Source organism: Manis pentadactyla, chromosome 12, assembly GCF_030020395.1.
Source record: "Manis pentadactyla isolate mManPen7 chromosome 12, mManPen7.hap1, whole genome shotgun sequence".
NCBI lineage: Eukaryota > Metazoa > Chordata > Mammalia > Pholidota > Manidae > Manis > Manis pentadactyla.
This window is the reverse complement of record NC_080030.1, coordinates 39911181-39932666: the sequence shown is the minus strand read 5'-3', so window position 1 is coordinate 39932666 and position 21486 is coordinate 39911181. Positions and strand designations below refer to the sequence as shown.

General features: G+C 34.5%; 1 protein-coding gene across 12 annotated transcripts in view; it reads left to right on the top strand.

Moving 5' to 3' along the window:
• Positions 1-21486, top strand: part of SCAF8 (SR-related CTD associated factor 8) — a 196476-nt gene that overhangs the window by 75400 nt on the left and 99590 nt on the right. For 9 of the 12 annotated variants that reach the window (XR_005025059.2, XR_008992719.1, XR_005025062.2 and 6 more), the window contains exons 17-21: positions 209-342; positions 1933-2077; positions 3794-3862; positions 6231-6446; positions 7193-8657. Coding sequence is in view for 4 of the 12 variants with exons in the window: in XM_036886732.2 (XP_036742627.2) it covers positions 209-342; positions 1933-2077; positions 3794-3862; positions 6231-6446; positions 7193-8643 (2015 nt within the window). In the remaining 8 variants the exon portion in view is untranslated. Of the gene's footprint in view, positions 1-208; positions 343-1932; positions 2078-3793; positions 3863-6230; positions 6447-7192; positions 9315-21486 lie in introns of those variants that run through there. The other 3 variants (XM_036886735.2, XM_057489079.1, XM_036886733.2) reach the window with 1 other exon arrangement.

Below are 21486 nucleotides of genomic sequence, written 5' to 3'. Positions count from 1 at the left end.
TTGTGTCATGTGTCATGCTGCTTTGGACTTCTTAGCATCCTAATCAGATTTATATGGGAAAAACCTAGTTTTGGACACAAAGATGTGCCAAGGTAGATGAAGGACTTAGATGTGAAATATATGTACACATAGAAATAAATGTACACTTACAAATAAAATGAAAAGTTGCACCTATCCAGAGGAAATCAATTTCAAATATCTTGTTTAGAGTGGGAAACTGTGAAAAGCTCAGAACCTGTTAAAGAGACGGTCCAGACAACTCAGAGCCCAACTCCAGTTGAAAAGGAGACAGTGGTCACAACCCAGGCAGAGGTTTTCCCTCCACCTGTTGCTATGTTACAGGTTAGTGCTGGGTGTTTTTGGTATTGTTTAATGTGTTGTTTTACATTTCTGTTTTTACTTGTATATTTAGTTTATAAAGCTTAGAGGAAATTGTCCAAAATAGAATACATATGAGTTGAGTCATTTTTTTGAAAAAAAAAATTTTTTTTTAGAAGTGGTATCATTCATATTTAAATGTTTGCTGAACAAATATTTATTGATTGCCTGCTCTTTGGCATTCACTGCTTTTATGCAACTGGGATACATCAGTGAAAAAAAACCAACAACAAATCTATGTCCTTCTGGAGCTTTTGTTTTCAATAGGAGACAGAAATTATAAAATGAGTAGGTTTTTGAGATACTATGGAAGGAGAAAAGGCAAATGAGGATCAGGAGTGCCTGGGTAGGTGCTAACAATTTTAAATAACATGCTCAGGGAAGACTTAATTGAGAATGCAACATTTGAGCAACGGTGGAAAGTTGCTGAGGAAAATAACCGCGTAGCTCTCGCAGGAAGAGCATTCCAGGCAGACGGAACAACCACTGCAGAGGCCTTGGGCCAGCAGCTAGCAAGGTGTGTTCCCAGAAGAGCAAGTGGGCTGGAGCAAGTGAGTGATAGGCAGCTTAGTGGAAGGGAGACCTCTAGAAGGCCTTTGGTTTTTCCTGAGAGATGGGGAGCCACGGGGGGATTTTGAAGAGAGGAGTGACTTGATTTGGCTTAGGGTGTTAAGAGGATTGCATTGGTTACTGTTTTGAGAATAGACTAGTGGGCACTGATAAAAACAGACCTGTTAAGACACAGTTGCAGCCATCCATGTGAGAGATAATGGTGGCTCACACTAGACTGATAGCAGTGGAAGGAACGAGAAGTGGTCAGATAGGTGTGTTTTGATGGTACATATTTGGACTTTCTGGCATGACGAGATGTGGCTTGTGAGAAAGCAGAGGCAAGATTTTTGATCTGAATAATAGGGAACTTGGAGTTAACTTCTGTGAATGACAAACTGTGGGAAGAGTTGTTGGAAAGGACATTTGGGAGTTCAGTTTGAAGTTTGGAGTGTCTTTCAGAGAGTGAGGTTGAGATGTTGAATAGATCATTGATACATAGTGAAATTTAGGAGAGAGGCACAGCCATAGTGTAGATAAATATTTGGGAATTGTTATACCTAGGATGAGTAAAAGATATTTGTGCTAAGAGTGGAAAACAAATTTATGAGAAACTCGAGCCATTGTAAAGCTGTACTGACATGCTTCTTAATGAAGGGTTGGTTGCATGATGTAGCTAGGTAAGATGAACATTGGGATGGCAGTTTAAAACTGAGTATGATTCTCACTGTTCAAGTAGGCATCCATTACTGTACATTACTTGAATGTAAGCTAGATTTCACAATTTCCATGTGTACTGTGTGTTTGAATAATACTGCCTTGCTTTTACCCCAAATAGTTTCACTTAAAAGTATACAAAAAGGAAAATGACTAAAAACTTAATATAATGGTATTTGATATCACTAAAAAAAGGAAATAGAAACAGTTTACCTTTAGATATTCCAAGATGTAATCAGTGCGCATGGATACAATGATTCATGGACTTTTTATTTCTATCCACCAAAGATTCCAGTAGCACCAGCCGTGCCTACAGTTAGTTTAGTACCACCAGCATTTCCTGTGTCAATGCCGGTTCCTCCTCCTGGATTCAGTCCAATCCCTCCACCTCCTTTTCTGCGAGCAAGTTTTAACCCTTCACAGCCACCTCCTGGTAAGGAGTTTTCGTCTTATTATTTGAACTCTCTTTAGAATATAAATTTTACTTTTTCAGGTTAAAGTGCTGTAGAGCAGTGAGTTTGAAACTTTAGCCTATGTCAGGAACTTTTGGAGGGTGTGTTAAAGCAGAGTGCTGGTTCTAGCTTCCTTTTCCTTCAGTAAGACTGAGGTGAGGCAAGACAATTGTATTTCTACCAAGTTCCCAGGTGAGGCAGATTGTTGATGGAACTTATCTTAAGAAGCACTGACAGAAAGGTAATGGAATCCTTTTAAAATCATTGAAATACTCTTAAAATAATTTAAAATTCATGTTGAAGTTTTTATATCAAAGTTCTCTTAGTTCTTTACTTATTCATCAGAAAGTATGCATTCAGTTATATGGATTGTCACTCCTAAAAATCATTACATTTCATTCTGATAATAGAAATTATAATGTTATCTTAAAATACCAGCTGAATTTGTAATACTTTTTTTGACCTAATTGTTGTTAAACAAAACTTATTTGAATCAGTGTTTCAGGTAAAAGCTTAAATAACACACATCAATTAAATATAAATAATAGCTTATATAGCTTAGGGATAGAGCTTTGAACATTAGGCCATGGGAGGTTAGAAGAATGAGAGAGCTACAAGGGTCAAGTGGTATATATTGTTTTTCAAAACTATTTTTCTTTTTCTTTGAACTTCATGAATTATTTGCATGTTATAAGAAAAGGAGTACTGTAATTTCAGTTCTTAGCCATTGAATAGAGTTCCTAAAAACTGTTAGCAAGGCCAAACTAATTCATTGTCTGAGAATGGTTGTAATTTATTTATGATGTAACACAAAATTTTAAAACTACAACTTAATATATAATTTGAAATTGATGCAGTTTTAGTAAGATTTTATATTTCATATTTCAGTAAGATTTTATATTTTAAATATTAGAAAATTACTCTTGTCAATGATTTCTGTATTGATAAGAAATTACAAATGTTTTTCAGAAAATATTTTTAAATGATTATTTTTAAAAACCATACTGTGTAGGCTTTATAGACAGTCATTGTCTAGCATTTGTTGAAAATCACATATCCTTATTTTTCCCTTTTTTTTTTTCAGTTGGTGTTTTCTAATTGAATTAAATTGTAGCTCTGTATTTTAAAAATGTCAGGAGCAGGTTTATAGTTTGATTATTTGATAATTAAAATAATAAAATAGCCAATGTAAAATTGAAGAGTTATTTCAGTGCTCAAAACGTAATACAGTAACATCCAAGGTTAATGAAAATATTCTGATCTAGTTGGTAAACAATAAATATATCAAAGAAATACAACAGTACACTTTACAAAGGATGTTATTGCATATGGTGTTACCAGCAGCTGGAAATACAATGTTAGACTCCCTGTGCAGTAATTGTGCTAACTTATAAATCAGGTTGCCTGGCTTGTATTAGCCTTTAATTTTATAACTTCATAGAGCTACAGGACTTAAACACATGAATCCATAAATAATATGTGCTCATAAGGGACTGAATGCTTATTAAATAAAACAAGTATAAGGTAGTGTATATAAAAGTGATTTTTTAAATGGAAAATATATTCACAGATAGGAAGTTGTAGTAATGAAAGACTGTTTTAAGAATGTAGGATTTCATTTATAGCTGTTGAAATCTTTGATTTAAAAGAAGTAACGTTTCTTATGCCATTTAATTTTTTATCTTTTTTCCATGTAGGTTTCATGCCACCTCCAGTTCCACCTCCTGTTGTACCACCACCTACTATGCCACCAGTAGTACCAACATGTGAGTTTTCTGCTTTTAGAATTTTCTTTATTCATGGTAGTTTTAATGTATTGGTTTTCAGTCTTGTGAATTACTGTTAATTTTTTTTATTATGAAAGATCCAAACACATGAATTTTTTTGTTAAATGATTTCTAAAAAATTTACAGTATCACATGAGACTCAGTCCATCTTCAGATTTGCTGTCTCAAAAATGCCTTTTCATAATTGGTTTATTTAAGTCAGAATTCAAAGAGTTCCCACATCATATATGTGTTTTTTGTGTTGTATATTAAATGACAATGTAGAGCAGTCCTACCCACTCCCTCCTTTTTTAATCCTTCATGTCTTTGTTTTTGAAGAACCATTTCACTTCTATATGCAAGATCCCAAATAATGGATTTGGATTTTTGGTTCTTTGTGGTATCACATATGTTCCTCCAACTTCTTGATTTTCCTGTATGTAGGAAGTTTTTCAGCACCAAAGGCTTTGCTTAGAATCTAATAGAACTTTTGGCAAGAATACTGCACTTAACAGGGGTTCCTATAGACTTGATATTACCTCACATCAAGAGTCATGCAGTGCCCTCTTGTCCCACTTATAATGATGTTAAGATGGAGTATTCAGGTCTTTATAAAAAAGTTTTCCTTCAGATTTTCATGATTGTTTCATCCGTTTATCATTAATGCTTGTATCTACTTTTCATAAGTTGCAAAGTGGTTATCTTTCTAATTTTATAATGGCTTCCACATTTCTTAATTGGTATTTTTCTACAAAGAAAATTTTCTTATATTAACTAATAGTATTTAGTTTCCTGGAAGTACCTTTATACAGGAGAGCCAGGGTAGATGCTAAATTCCTTCCAGTAGGTACCAGTTTTCAGAGTATTGAATTAGTTTTATGGGTATTTCCAGTGATATCCAGTGACTGAAGGAGGAGAGGATTTCTTTCCCTTTCTTTGCACTTCTTTCTCCTTCATTTTCTGTAGTGTTTATGGGTTAATGGATTTTTACTTCTAAGCAGTTGCATTTACTTTTTGAAATTCAGTTTGTTTCATCTTTGAACAGGGAGAGACCTTTTATGTTGTTTTCTCTATACTTTTGAGATGATACATCAGTTTTGGAGACCTTTTTAGCTTTTTGACCAATATTGGCCCAAAGACTTTTATTGTAAAGGGAGTGCATATGACAGAGAGCTTATCTTTTGGTAATTAATCCATTTTCCTTACATTTTTAAACTTTTCTCCCCTTGAGTGATTTGACAGCATTAGAATCCTTCTTTTCTGTTATTGTTGGTTGAATAGGAAAATAGTTTCTCTGAAAATTAGAAGTGTGCAGAAGCCATTTCTGAATTCATTTAGAGATTCATCTTTGAGTCTACCTCCCAATGATTTCTTCTTAGTTTATTTGTTTTGGAAAATCTGGGATCAATTTAGTGGAGAAAGAAAATACCCTTTTTGTTGGGTGCTCTCCTAATTGCTCACACTGTCTCCTTTAATTCCTCTAATTCCCATATGTTATTCCAGGTGGTTTCATCCCTATTTTACAGCTGTTTTATGTGCAAAGAGTTTGTCTAGGGTTACATGTGAGGGTAAAACAGTTCCTGAAATGCCCAAGTAAATGATTTAACAGTGTTGTGACATAAATGCGACTGAAAGTTCTATGATTTAGTTGTGATTTTATATTTCTCTAGTTCTGTTATTTAACATATAAAAGACATATATACTTAGGGGTTTTTCTCCCCATTCTTTAAAATGTTTATATTGTGGTTTATCTACCTAATCTCCTATCTAATGAGTTTCTAACCTTGTTTGACAAATCATAGTGAATATAAGGACTTTAGTACATTATAATTTCAAGGGGATTAGGCACATTTTCTTTCTCATGCATATTTGTCAGTCTGCACTAATTATTTCGGTGTATTTTGATATTTCACGCATTTACATCCTTGGAAAATTATGACTTTCTTTGTATTGGGATTTTCTTAAATACTAGTCCTTATTTTACTCAACTTTCTAATGAAAGTATCTCTAAATTGTCTTTTCCTATTAATAAAAAAGCTTTCTAAATGCAAGTTAGCTTCTTTGTGCATGACTCATTTGTCATTTTGAGCATCAGTTATTATATATTGTGCTAGGTAATACAGAGATGCCATTAAATGAAGCACTCCAAGTACCAGAAGTTAGTTTTCATTACAAATGAAGTAGAGGCACCAGACGGGAATTCATAGGTTGTGTTAAGTGAGTGGTCTTACCAAACACTTAGGGAGAGAGGATAAAAAGTCATTTAAAACTTTGGCAAGGCCAGTGGGTCATAGTTAATATTTTAACTTAGCACACGAATTGATTAGCTAATTAAATTGGAAAAACCTTTTGTACCTCTTTTAAACAGCTTTAGTGCAGCCACCATTATCCATGACTCCAGAAACCGTGAAGGACGTTGGATTTGGTAGTCTCGTTTTACCGGGTGGTTCTGTTGCCAGCACTCTTGCTGCTTCCACCCTGCCAGCTGGAAATGTTTTTAATCCTCCAGCTAAACAAGCAGAGCCTGAAGAAAAAGTACCTCATCTTATAGAACACCAGATTTCTGGTGAAAACACCAGATCAGGTAAAAAAACAAACAAACAAACAAAAAACCCCAGAAATATATAGTTAAATCATAAGCACTACTCTGTTTGCTGTTTGAATCGGACATGCCACACATTTCCAACTAGTTTGGTGTACAAATCTTGAAATGTTGCAGTTTTTAAAAAGAGATTGCTATCTCCTAAAATTTCTATTAAGAGTAAATTTGGTATTCTATTTAGGATAGTATAGCTTTTGACACCTTCCCATTAAGTACCCTTCTTCCCCTTCTTTTTTAGGCAGTCGGGACTGTTTTTAATATGTTGTTACCAAATATGAAAGCAGGTCCTAGGTATAAAAAGTTACTTCTAACAGGTATTATCCAGCTTGGTTTAAAAGATAAAAACAGTGTTTGAAAGCAGCAAGTCCCTTTTTTGGGGGTGGGGGAGTGGGGGCAGCACTGTTAATACATTAAGAATTGTTGTTGTTAGAAAAGACTTTTGTTAAAGGTAGAGAATCAGTATAAAACCTGATATTTTTGTTTAACTTAAAAGCTTTTGTTTAAATATTTTAGAGAATAGCCTCACTTATATATTAATACTGAAATTTCACTATGCATGGTATTAATAATTTTTAGCTTTAATTTTTATTTAGTGTCTAGTATGTATACCTCAATTCTTGGGGGATACAAGTAGCTTCTTAACTATAACATTAAAAACTATAAATATAGTTCCCTTTTCTTACCAGAATTACTGTTTTTTAATGTTATTTCTCTTCTTTCCATTTTAGTGATTCCAAATGACATTTCAAGTACTGCAATTTTAGGAGGACAGCTGCCAAACGTGACAAGCAATTCTGGAATCCTGGGAGTCCAAAGACCAAATGTATCAAGTAATTCTGAAATTCTTGGAGTCCGGCCTTCTAATGTTTCCAGTAGTTCTGGAATTATTGGAGCCCAGCCACCAAATATTCTAAATAACTCTGGTATTTTGGGAATACAGCCACCAAGTGTTTCGAGTAGTCCTGGACTTCTGGGAGTGCTACCCCCAAATATCCCTAACAATTCTGGACTTATTGGAGTACAGCCACCAAGTATTCCAAATACTTCTGGACTTTTGGGAACACAGCCACCAGCTGGGCCTCAAAACTTACCCCCTTTAAATCTCTCTAGTCAGAGGATGCCTGCAATCCCAATGCTAGACATTCGTCCAGGACTGATACCACAGACACCTGGACCAAGATTCCCTTTAATACAGCCTGGAATTCCACCCCAACGGGGAATCCCTCCCCCATCAGTACTTGATGCAGCTCTTCATCCACCACCTCGTGGTCCTTTTCCTCCAGGAGATATTTTTTGTCAACCAGAAAGACCTTTTCTAGTTCCTGGAAGACAAAGTGTAGACAATGTTACTAATCCAGAAAAAAGGATACCACTTGGGAATGATAGCATTCAACAGGAAGGAGATAGAGATTACCGGTTTCCTCCCATAGAAACCAGGGAAAGCATTGGTAGACCTCCCCCAGTGGATGTCAGGGATGTGGTTGGACGACCTGTAGATCCAAGAGAAGGTCCTGGAAGGCCTCCGTTAGATGGTAGGGATCATTTTGGAAGACCACCTATAGATATTAGAGAGAATCTTGTGAGGCCAGGTATAGATCATCTTGGTCGGAGAGACCACTTTGGCTTTAATCCAGAGAAGCCCTGGGGACATAGAGATTTTGATGAGAGAGAGCATCGGGTTCTACCTGTTTATGGTGGTCCCAAAGGCTTACATGAAGAAAGAGGTAGATTCCGGTCTGGAAACTATCGATTTGATCCTAGAAGTGGTCCTTGGAACAGAGGATTTGGACAAGAAGTTCACAGAGATTTTGATGACCGCAGAAGACCCTGGGAGAGGCAAAGGGACAGGGATGACAGAGATTTTGATTTCTGCAGAGAAATGAATGGAAATCGTCTTGGACGAGATAGAATTCAAAACACCTGGGTTGGCCCCCCTCATGCTCGGGTTTTTGATTTTTTTGAAGGGACCACTTCTCAGCGAAAAGGTGATAATGTGCCTCAGGTTAATGGTGAAAATACCGAGAGACATGCTCAGCCACCACCCTTACCAGTACAGAATGATCCTGAACTTTATGAAAAACTGACATCTTCAAGTGAAACAAACAAGGAGAAGAGTGACACAGTTGCTGATGTAGAAAGTGAACCAGTGGTAAAAAGCACAGAAACTGAGGGGACATAATCATCACTCAGTAGGTAAAAGATACCTTTTGTAAAGTTGTCATCTCTCTGTAATAGGTTAATGGCTGACTGGACCATAGTTGTTCACTTTGTCTGCCAGAATTAAGTTAATCTGATGTTCATGTTCACCTTTCTCTTAAAATAATTGTACAACTGACTTGTATAGACATTGTTCTTAATATGAACATGGTAGGTAAACATTTTTTTATTTTTCTGATAAAATATAAATGTTGCCCCCAAATTCTTTTAACTTCAAGGAAATGAATAACAGCTTGTCAGAGACTTCCTATGGAAGAAAGAATTTTTTAGATACTACCATTAGGTTGGATATGGTGATAGATATATTTCAAAATAGCAAGTGGTGGTATATCTTATCCATATCTTTAGGCTGCTGCAGAATTTTAAGGTAATAGACAAAGCTGTGATATTTTATGCAAAGACTGGCTCTAGATATTTGAGGAGCACAATACAGAGATTTTAAAAAGTGATTTTGTAAAATCTACACTATGGTCTCTGTTTCTCCAAAGTAAGTGTTTGTGATTTGTTCCTCATACTGCAGTGAGTAAAAAAAAAAAAAGAAAAAAGAAAACAACATAAATATTAAAGTACGTTTCAATGTTGGGTGAATTTTGTTTTTAGATGCCAATAAAACTTACTTGTTTGATAACAGTGTTCTAGGAATTGTATTTTTTTAACCTACAAATTCTTAAAACCCTGGATCATTAGCAGCATGTGCTTAGTTGTTGCAGAAGTTCTCTATACTCTTAATAACAATGAAGAACTGTGGTGGAAAAAACATGTACTTTGATATAAAAACTGTGCAGTCTCTAGTATGTATGTAATATCGTTGTATATTGATTGTGTAAGTCATGCATAGATCTTTCTGTTTATTTCCTGCACATACTGAGAGAAATAGGAAGTTGATAGTTGAGATAATATTCTTTAAAATCAGGTAGAAAATTAGAGAAATTCATCTAATCTACATTGCTCATAGTTACAGCTCTTAGCTTTTATGAAAGTAACATAAGAAATATCATATAAAGAAGTACATTGGTAGTTTGGCAATTCTTTTTTATATAGCTAAGCATGATGCCAGATTGAGCATGGACCCAAATGTCATGTAAATAATTGCATTGCTTTGTTTCACACTATACTTGCTATTCTACCTAGATAGGGCTAGTACTAAAGTACTTGCTGGTCACTTGCCTGAAGTGAATTTCTTAATTGCACAAAATATATAGTGTTGTTGGTGGATTTTAAAACATTAATTTGTATACCAGGAACAAAGTGTCCATTGTGTGTTCTGTAGGCAGACTCTGGGTAACACTGTTCAGATTAGCCTCCAAAGTAAACTGAGTAGCAGGAAAATTTGGGATTGGTTTCCTGTTTGTTTATTATTTTGCTTTTAATTTTCATTTATTTGCTGTTTATTTCTCCTTTGGGTTTTACATATGTACACATACATATAAAACCATTGGTGCTTTTCATTTCAATGAAGGCTTTCACTTGGTTCTTTGGATATTCTGTTTCCTGTGCATTTCCAACATGCATCATTTGCTCTTTTTACCTAAAATTCTTAAGCTACTTTTGTCAAGCCTGCCCAAAACTGATAGAGCACACCAGCCATTTAAAATTGGATTGTTTTTGCTTACTTCTATTATCTAGAGACCTCTTTGCCAAAAATATTTTCTTCTATAGGTTCTGAGTAGAAATAGTACATTATGTATTTTGTTACTTGCAAAAGTGGATGAGAGTGGAAATTTGGTGTTTATTTGTAAGAATTCAGTTCAGTCTAGTAATTTGAGTTGGTTTCAGATCTTTTCCTTAGGGTAATGGGAAAACCTGTGACATGGGTACAAAGTTTTTTAATGTTCAGGAAAGGTAATCCTTGTGTTTAAGGAAATTGTACTGACTGGGGTTTCTCTCAAACTACTTTAGTTGAATTTACCATTTTTAAAATTAAGTGGCATTCACTTGGAGTAAGTGAGACTTTTCAGTATGTTTTGATTCCATACTTTGTGTTACTGTTAGGCCTTCATGTGCAAACTTGAAAACTAAAAATATGTACAAGTACTGCCCTAGTTTGAAGATTCTAGTGGTGAAAATTAACTGGTCGTTGTCGGTACCGTATCTAAAAACTCATCTGGGAATATGTGACACTTACAGTAGCTGAAAAAAAATTATGTGTACTTGTTCTCACTTTCCTTATTTGAAGTAGAATACTTTAGTGAAAGAATGTTACTCATCCTCGGGCTGAATATTCAAAAACTGATATTTAAATTCACCATTATTTAATGGTGAAGAGGAAAGTTAGTCTGTCTTACCTTGATAAGTTTGATATAGGACCTTTCACATTTTTTATGCTTTTGATCACAATGCTGTCACTAGAATGTAGCACTTAGGAATATTCAAGGAGTAACCTAACCACTTTAATAAAATAGTTGAAGTGCTGCAGGCAGTAACTACATTAGACACCAAATCACAGTGTTTTGATTTGTGATATGTTAGAAGAAGAGTGATAGAACCTTCTGTGGTATTAGTAGATTGCAATATTAGACAATCATTTTTAAATGTTTTTTTATGTCTAAATTTTTCATTAAACATTGGCTTCTGTTTTTATACTGTACTTCAATCATTTATATTGTAAATAGAAACATTTTACAGCAAAGTAGTTTTTATAAGTAGCATATTAAGGGTAGATGCTCCTTTGTTCTAATTTTATTTCATTGTAGCATGGACAAATACTTAGCATTGGAAGATGGAATAGTATATATAAAATTGTTTAAACTCTGGAAATGACTTCATAAAATATTTAATTGATAAATTTGCTCATGATTTAAACTGTTACATTCCTATCAGAGAGGTTTCTTTTGTCCTGATAATTTAGTTGCTTCATGAAATTTATTGGCCATTTTTCACTCATATATAAATATTATAGTTTCTGGGCTACACATTTAGGGTTATTTTGAAGGTGGGGCCAGTTTTATTGACATTTATAAAGAAAAAGTTATTTCTTCTAATTTGAAAAGTATTGTTTATGAACACTGAAGTTCATCAGCTCTTAAGATGTCATTGATTTTAAAAGGCACCAATCAGAAATAAAAAGTGCTCCCAATATGACATGCTGCAGTTACAAGATCCATCTCTAATACAGAAATGTCAAAATGTAAGGTGTTTTAGGATCAAATACAGTATTCATTATTGAGCTTGATATAGATACATTCCCTTACTCATTAAGTGATTTAAAGAATATTTTGATCTTTTTCATCGTTGTATATATCTTGCCTTAGATGGGCACAACTTTAATACAAAAGAAAGTTTTAATATTCAATTAAAAATAATTTTTGTTATACCTTATGTGCCTTCATTATTACTTTTCTGGGTGCTATATTAATAAAATATCTGAAGGCCTTCTAACTCAAAGAAAGAAAACATTAACAATTTTCTCTTTAACTATTTTACACAATATAAAAGAAGTCTCTTTTTATTTGTATTTAAAATAGGCTAAATAACTAAATTATTCTAAGTAATAATAAATACTGTAGTGAGGCAGAGAATTATAAATGTTTCCTTTAAACTGTAACTTAAGGTGTAAGGTGTAGGCTCTAAAAATTTTATTTTCCACCTCCGAAGAAAAGATCACTGCACTTTTTAATGGGAGATTTAAAAACAAGGTGGTCCAGCAAAACTTTCTGGAACTAGAATTTAAAATTAATGGCCCAGTTTATTTTCTTTTGGGTGGCGTATTTTAAACAGAGGCATGCATACTGAAAGCAATTTGAAATACATTGTCTCTGTGGTTCTCAGCTAAAGAATTAATAACAATCACCTGAAGAGATACATGTTTACACACAGACACACACACCCCTGTACCCCTTCTAGATAGGTGTATATATATATATGTATACTTTTTAAAACTCACCGACCTCCACTTTAGATGTATTAAGATATGTATTTAGTATACCATACACTTGGGATTTTTGTTTTTTAAGAAGTAAAATACTTTAGTGATTCAGAATTATTTTTAGTGTTTCAATAAATATGTACTTAATTGTAACAATTGGAGGATAAATGAAGTCGATTATCAGAGATGTTTTATACTCAAGGATTAATCCAAAAATGAATTATTCTAGCAATAAAGGGATGGAAGGAAGCATATGAGATAGTTTATAGAAAATATTTTTGATTCAAGTGAAAACTATTAAATGATAACCAAGGAATAATTTACTTGGTATCATGAAATTAAATGTTTTCAGTTATAGAAAGAGCCCCTTTGGGACAAAATTTCAAGCATTAAATCTATCAGGGACTAGAAATTATGTTCTTAGGACTACTTAGATGTGGATTGTACATCAAAAACTAAGACAAACCAGTGGTTTATTTGGGCATGAATTTTGCTCAAATGCTATTCTTCCCTCTACTTAATTCTCTCCTCTTTCCAGAGGCTCTTTTTGTCCTCTGTGTGCACTTAAGAGTTACTCTGCCTTGTTCTAGTCAAGATACAAAGCCAATATTCTAAGTAAAATATATAGTATATCAAGGGGTAGAATTGTGTTAATGGGCTATCTTTATATGAGAAATGTTAGATGGTTCGGATAGGGTGACATGTAGTGAAGGGCAGCTAAGACAGTGCTTATGCATAGAGCTCAGTAGATAGTGGAGAGTGAACTTGGAGCTTGTGACTTGGAGCCCTTCGTTGAATGAGCATTAGATGAGTTGGATGTGCATGTCACACTCACGTGACAGTGGCAGATGCGTGGCGTTTGGTTGATATGTGTTGTTTGGCATTCCTACCACTGCCACCACTACCACCGCCTGCCATGGACAGCTATCTCACTGTTCTGTGGTGTTCTGTTGTTCTGCCTTTCCCAGGTTTTTCTAATCTTTCTCATCATAACACTCATGCTTCCTTTTTTACCCATTATTTCAGGCAAGGACTAGGAATTCGATTTGTCTGTGTTGAAAGCAGTTTGCTGCCCTTTGGCTTAGTGATTTCTAAGGTCATTTTCAGCATTTAAGTACCTTGAGTTTATGAAATCAGTTTTCCATAAGAGACCAGTTGAGGAAGGAACTGAGGGAAACACTAACAGTATTAGAATGCTGTATAAGAGAGCACAGATTTCATTGCCTTTGGGTTTTCAGAACTAACATTTGCTAGATGTATGTCTTGGGACAAATTAATGCACCTGTAAGCATCATTTCTTAATAGTTAATCTGCAGGGTCACTTTTTAAAATTATTGAAGATAATCTTGGCTAATATTTAATGGGCACGTGCTGTATGACAAGAACTGGGATAATTTTATTACCTGCATATTATCCTCATGACACTCCTGAGGTAGTTACTATTTTAATATTTATTTTGCTAAAGAGAAACCTAAGTCACAGATTTAAGTAATTTCCCAGGGTCTTGCAACTTGTAAATGTTTGAGCAAAGATCGAAACCCAGATCTATGAGATTCAGAAATTTGTACCACATAATAGAATGCAGACAAACATGGCAGAGGCTCCCCAGTTATTAGTTCCTCTTGTCTTCAGAAAAGAGAGATTTGTGCAGAAAAAAGTAAATTTGAGCAGCTTGACCTGGCTTACCGGGTAAGGCTGCAATTAAACACTGAACTTGGGTTTCTATTGTGTTTTATTTTATGGGGCTATCTTATTTTCCTATAGCTAAACAAGCACTTCAGCTTCATTTTCTTGGATTCTATTTTCTGGATTTTGTTTATTCTTAAGATTATACCTTGGCATAGTACTGTTAACTTTTATTTATAACTTTGTATTTTGGAGGCAGGATTGTGTTGCATTGATATTAAATAATATCTTTTTGAAAACACATCTCTCCACAGATAAAGTTGCAAATCTTTTTATTCTTTAAGGTGTTTTGATACATGTAAAACAGAGCGAGCAATTGCTTGCAGTTTGTATTTTAGGCTAATGGCTTTGGCAGCTCCTTTCTAAAATTTGACATTCACACCCTGTATGTATAGCCAAAATTTAGAATTTTCCATTGTGTGTAAAATTCCTATGAGGATTAGTCTGTCCTTTAATTAAATAGGTAAAATTATTCAAGTGGTGAATGAAAACTAACACTGATGTAGTTTTCACTTGAATTCAAGCAGTTTGGAAGCTAGTTATTGTCATAGCAGTGGATAATTTGCAGTTACTTTATTTTATTAGGGTATATAACCTGATTCTAGGTTTTCTTTCAAGTCTTCTAGTCATATCACTAACTTTAGATTCATACAAGGCTTAATCCACAGCATGTCATAGTGCTGGCATTGATCACCCTTCCTGGAGACTTCAGACAGATGACTCTAAACATTGTGGCCATTTTACTAATCCACATATCAGGCACATGCATATCATATTTGGGAGTTGTACTACTATTTCTACTAATTTTGCCAAAGGTAATTATTTTGCTTATGTTGTGATTATTACGTGAAATAAAAAAGTTTTGCATTTGAACAATCACTTTTTAATAATGGGAGTTTTGTGTTTATTACTGAACTTGGGTCAGTTTATACATTAGTAAGAATATTAATAAAATCAGACTTGTTTTAAAATAACCTTTGAAAGTATAAAGGATAGCCATTCTTTAAGAATTGATCTTTCCTTCTGTGGTAATTGAAGTTACTTTGAGCCTTATGTATAGGAGAGGGTAACATTTGCCATTTCAGAAGATTCTGAAAACATCACAATCTTGTATCCCTGTGGTCATACCCAGGGTAAGGATTTAGACATCTCTTAAGTATTAAAATTACCAGGGCTTCATTTAGGACAGTGTTCTGTTTTGTTTTTTTTTAAGATAAATTGTATTTGTTTTCCCTTTTAAAAAATTTTTTATTAAGCTATCATTGATATGCACTCTTATGAAGGTTTCACAAGAAAAACAATGTGGTTATTACATTCACCCTTATTATCAAGTCCCTCCCCATACCCCATTGCAGTCATTGTCCATCAGTATAGTAAGATGCCATAGAGTCCCTATTTGTCTTCTCTGAGCTACACTAGGACAGTGTTTTTTATAAAATTTATTTAATATTTTAACTACAGCCCTCCATTTTCATCATAGTAATTTCTTAGTGTTAGCCAAATAGTCTGTGACCATAGGTTAAAATGCATTCTCATTATAGAGAAAGAAGGATTTGGGAATGGAGAGACTTAACATTTTTAACTTCTGTGTTGTGGACATTTTACATAATTTATCTTCAGAAATACACTGGTAGGATTTGTTACCTCTTTACAAAGAAAGTATCAAACTCAAGTCCATGATCATGCTGATTTTGATTTGCATATGTGTTTGAACCTAGGCTTTGCTGATTTCAAAGCTATGCTTTACTTTAAAAGATGCTCTTTTGGGAAGGTATATTTTAATATATGGTCTGGATAATTAGTTTCCTAGAGCTTCTGTAACAGGCCAAAAATTGGGTGGCTTAGAACAACAGGAATTTATTCTCACAGTTCCAGAGCTGCAAGTCCGAAATCAAGAGCCACAGTCCCTGAAGGCTGTAGAAGAGAATCCTCTCTTGGCTTATCCATGCTCCTGGCAGCTCTCAGCAGTCCTTGGTGTCCTTGGCTTGTAGATGCCTCACTCCAGTCTCTGCCTCTTCCGTCATTTGATCATGTGTCTTCACACATCTTCCTTCTCTGTCTGTGTCTAAGTAATATGACTATCATTTTCCCATTTCAGAGGTTTATTAGAAATAGATGTTTTATATACCAAGTAAATTACCAATTTATCACTATTTTTATTTAGTATTATGACCTTAATACATTTATCCTTTTTTTTTTTTTTTTCATTGAATTAGCCCCCAAGTTTTTATATGATTGAATAAAAAATAGCTTTGTACCTGACTGGGACCTAGTTAAATGAGTATAGATCTTTACTATGTATCTTAGCAAGGGCTCTTAGAATTTTTAAAATTTTTTATTTGAAGAGCACTAATTGTAAATAATGGCTAACAGAGACTTTTGAGACTTGCAAATCATTGTATATTATTTGAAAATAATTAAGGGAGTATTTATGCAGATTTGAATATTCAACCCCAAATTGGAGGGTTGGGGAGGGAATGGAGTTGTGTGTGGTTCTTGGAGCTTTGTTGGTCTTCTAAAAGCTTTCTACATCCAAAGCTTCAACTCTTCAAGCTGTGTGTGTGTTTCTAGTTCTCAGTACCATTCTTTAAAGCCAGCTGTCTGCTTCATTAGCCCAGCGCAAGCATCCTGCTCGCCCAAGTGGCTTTCCTGTCACTGAGAGAGATCTGTGATCTAATTTCAGGAAGAACAATTACAAAGGTTCCTTCCTTTTGCTAATTGTCTAGATGTGTCCCGTCAATAACAATTTAGTGGTTGAAAATATTACTAACTGATTTTATTCAATGAAGTAGGAACTTGAGTTTTAAGAGTAGGTTTTTTTCCATGGACTCGAAAAAGACTGACTCATTTTAAATGAAGGAAAAATAAGATACACTTTTTCCATGAATATATTCATGCTAAAAAACTATTAATCACTGAAATAAACAACTACTTCCTTAAATTGTGTCTGACTCAATCCAGTGTATGGGAAACTACATTTAGGAAAATTACTAAAAAATTTTTATTACATCTCCATATATGATACAGAATTTGAAAAGCATCTAGTTAGAGCCATTTTATCCCAAAATAAGTCTGTCAAAATTTGAGGTCTCAAGAAGAGAGAATTTATTTGGGAGAGAAGTAAAATTACTTAATTTAACTACTACTGAGTCTGGAAATCTAGTCACAGCAAACAGCTGAGGAAATCATAGTAGGGAACTTGGTTCCATTGGAAATCACAAAATGCCATACAAAATACAGTTACTTGTACTTTCAAATATAAAGCAATAATTTAATTTCTTACCAGAGTTTTAAAAAAATTGAGACACTTCAGGGGATAATGTAAATTTGTTACCTCAAAAGAAAGCTAAATTTGGATTGGGGCAGTCCTTTAAACTGATAGCTCCAGTCTTTGTTGGCCACATTGGTTACTTAAGATTTATTTGTTGAACTAAAATTATAGATGTTTGACTTTAAGTGGAGAGAACTAAGCAAACATTGTACCTGCCCTCAAGTTCACAATACAAAGCCTTTGTTGTAAGTTAAGCTGCATGTTTAAAGTTTTCTTCATAGTATGACTTTTATACTCTAGGTACTCTAGGCAAGTAAGATGAGTAGTCCACACTAATCAGAGCAGACTAAGGTTGATACCCAAATTAGTATTAGTTTTCAAAGCACCAAAAAAGGGCCCCTCTTCCTACCTCTCAAAGCAGTTCCGTTTAACTTACAATAAATGTAGGGAATATGGAAATGTTCATGGATGAAGTAAAAATTTGATGGGAAGATTCACCTGGGAAACGGGGAGAAACAAGCCTCTCTGGCTATGTGTTTATTCTAGCCAGCCAAGGGTTGTATACAAGGGTATGGCCTCGATTATTTTCTAAACCACTAAGCGTCAAATGGAAATGATTTTAGGCAGATACAGGAATAGCAAACTGGATCTTGAAGAGTCATCATATTGAGGTTGGGAGAACTGAGTGAGGCTGACACTTTGTAATTAGTCAGTAAGCCCTTCCAGATGTGATTTCCTCAGTTTTTCCAAAAGGATACTTTGTTACTTTTCCTTTTGTTCATAGCCATTCAGACAACTCCCCGTTTCTTCTTGTAGCTGGTGGCTGGTGGTCTGGTGGGAAGAGAAAGTGATTACAGAGCACTGCCTTCTGTTGGGTTTGTAGTCCGATATATACTCAGGCACCTTAAACAGCACATTTTCTGGCTGGGAGTGGGTGAGCCAGGTTTGAGTTTTCATGGTAAATATTTTTTGCTACTCACTGAGTAGTCAGGCTTCACTTTTGTTTCTTTACTGAATGTTTACATTTTTAGTTTTAACATTTCAAATAGTTTCTAATAATCTAATGTCATTTGTAATTAAAAATACAGATGTGTATGTATATGTGCTCACATATATACATACAAGTGTACCTGCGTGTTGTATCAGATACCTTCTTAGTGAACTTTCAAAAGCATCGTGCAATTTGATCTCTTTATGATGGTACTTGATTATTCTCCCAGGAATCAGGACAAAACAAGCATCTTTCCTTGCTCTGCGTTGAGTCTCATATCTGCTTAACAAACTTTTACTTCTTAGGAATTAGATCTTTAAAGCCTGATAGTTTCTCATCAGGGTTAACCCATTCTTTATTAGAAAAAGACTCCTTTAAATGCTCCAATAACCAGAAGTTAATACTAAATGTATACTCAGTATTCTCAGAGAATAAGAGTAAGCCATAGAGCCATGTGTAATTTTTAAAGTAGTAATATTTCTGATAGCTGCATAAAAAAAAATACCTGCTTTAAATCCTTTTTGAGTCATTGATTCATCTTCTGATTTATTGTAGCCAAGCAGTACTCCTTAAAATGACTGTCCAGTGCTCTTAATAGCATCAGTACTATGGTTCACTTTGTGGATTTGCTTTGGCTTCTTTCTTTGGACCAGCTGGGTCCAAAGCTGCCAAGTCAGTTGAGGCTGAACCAGATTTAAGACAGAAGGAGATGTGAGATGGGTGACAGTGAAGTGATGTAGTCGTGGGGATGCCCCTTGATGGCCTTTTTATATATTCAGTGTTCAAGAAGAAACCTATTTTTCCTGTCGGTGACTTTTTTTCTTTTAAAAGCTATTGTATAGGCGTACTCTTGGATGTTGTAATTGGAGAACCAATTCTAAACTCCCTTTTACCAAACCAATAAATTCAAAGTGAAGTACTTTATTTCATTACCAATGTGCATAGGATTGCTTCATAGGAATCGAGACAGTATGTTTGACTCATCAAGAGTACATATTTGAAATGCCAAGCAGTAGACCTCTTGGGATGATGATAAAAAACAAACAACCCAGACATTTATCTGGTTTTGGAATTTAGCCCAGGAAAGAAAACCTCATGGGTTCTGTTGAGACAGCCTGATGTACACATCTTTGGGGCCCTCTTTCATATTACAACTTAGCCCAGTAAATGAGAATAAATTGTATTCTCATTGCCTTTGTGCTACCATGATTGCTCCTCTACCCTTCTGCTCTCTAAGCATAATAGAATCTGGAATTTACTGAAACAACAAAATGCTACAGAACCAGGCCTTGCTTCTGGCTTTTCCATAGCCATCTGATCTTACAGCTTTCATCTGTAATTAAAAATCTTTGGAGCCCCAGGAGAGGGACTGTCATGTTTCAGGGTGCCCTTTTAACTGTAAATCTCTTAATAGACCCCTGTGCCTGGGGAGAGTTAGATTGTAATAGCCTCAGTAATGGGATTTGTTACCTTCTTGTGCGGTAGTACTGTAGCTTGTATCTAGAGCAAGGTTAAAGATGTGGAAGATGATCAACATTTCCCTCCCTGATGAGATGCATACACTTTTCCCCCACAACTGTGACAGATGACATTAATCTAGCCCAGACTCTTTCCTGCTGAGCTTCAGATTTTCCACAGATATCCCGGGCAGCCACCGCTAGTCCCAGTTGTTGGCATTAGATCTGAAACTTTTTCACTCTGGTCCTGAAGCATCTTTTTACCACTCAAAATTGTATGCCTTCTATTTAATAGTTTTTAACAATTTTTAATAGTTCCAGTGTTCTCTCAGTTTGCAGTGTACAGTTTTTTAGTTCACAGGTTGATGTTGCATAATTTATAACTATGGGTAGGTTTCTGTCATTGCCTTCACTTCTTGAGGTGCAGTCACATCTTGTATAAGTAAATGAGTTAAGCGTTCTGAATTCTTTCAAATATTTTTAAACAAAAATAGCAATGTAGATAAAATTAATAGTTCTTAGTTTTATAGATGTCAAAATGCCCTAATTATATTTTGGCCCTATTTTCAGCTTTTTATAGGGAAAGGAATCCTTAATGAGGATGTTAAGTGGAGTAATTATATCTTTTGCCATTTGTTTTAGATTGACTTTAACCTTGTCAATAAAATTGTTTTAAGTCAGTACTATAAACATGCTAAGACATGACCTTTGAACCCAGTTAATTTTTGTTTCAGCTATTAAAATAAAGCTTTGTTTTTAAAAAATGTTGAGGAAAAATTACACTGCAGGACAAAGTTTTACAAAGAAACAAAAAGAACTCAGAGGATTAGTATACTTGCATTATTTCCCAAAGAAAAATAAAGCTAGTGAAAGGCCAATACATAAGACTGTTTAAGAAAAGAGCAAGCATTGTTTATCATGTAAATATACCCAGATTTCTTTGTGAAATCAAAAAATTACATCAAGCTTTCATGTTTATATAATTTTAAGATTATGGGTGATACGGAAATCAATGCATATGCTCTTACTGACTTTTTAATATTGAATACCCTCAAATATTGGATCCATTTTGTTTATAATAAGAAAAATAAAAGCAGTCTCAGAAATTTTTTCACTTTGAAACTTGACTGAACTTGGTTCTTTGAATTGATCAAAGTATCTGGTAAAATCTGAGTTGCTTAATGTATTTGAAGTAATTTGATTTAGTAACATGCAACAATAAATAGAGAGTTGTTTTTCTATCAGTAGCTTAAGACCTGAGCCAGGTTTTGAAGTCCTTATATTTGCTCACTATAATTGAATTATTTATGTCTAGACTGGTCTTTAACTATACTTACATTCCATTTCTTGATCCTTATACCTTTTAGCATGTTTCCAAGTAAGATGCTGTTTTCATTTCCTTTGGGAGGAATAGACACTAACATCTTTGGAGATAACTCTGATTGCTGTGTCTATGTGTTTGTCTTAAGTAAATTTTTTTACTCACTTGGACATGGGCCTCAATACCATTTTGTAGTCAGGTTTTGGTGTAGTGC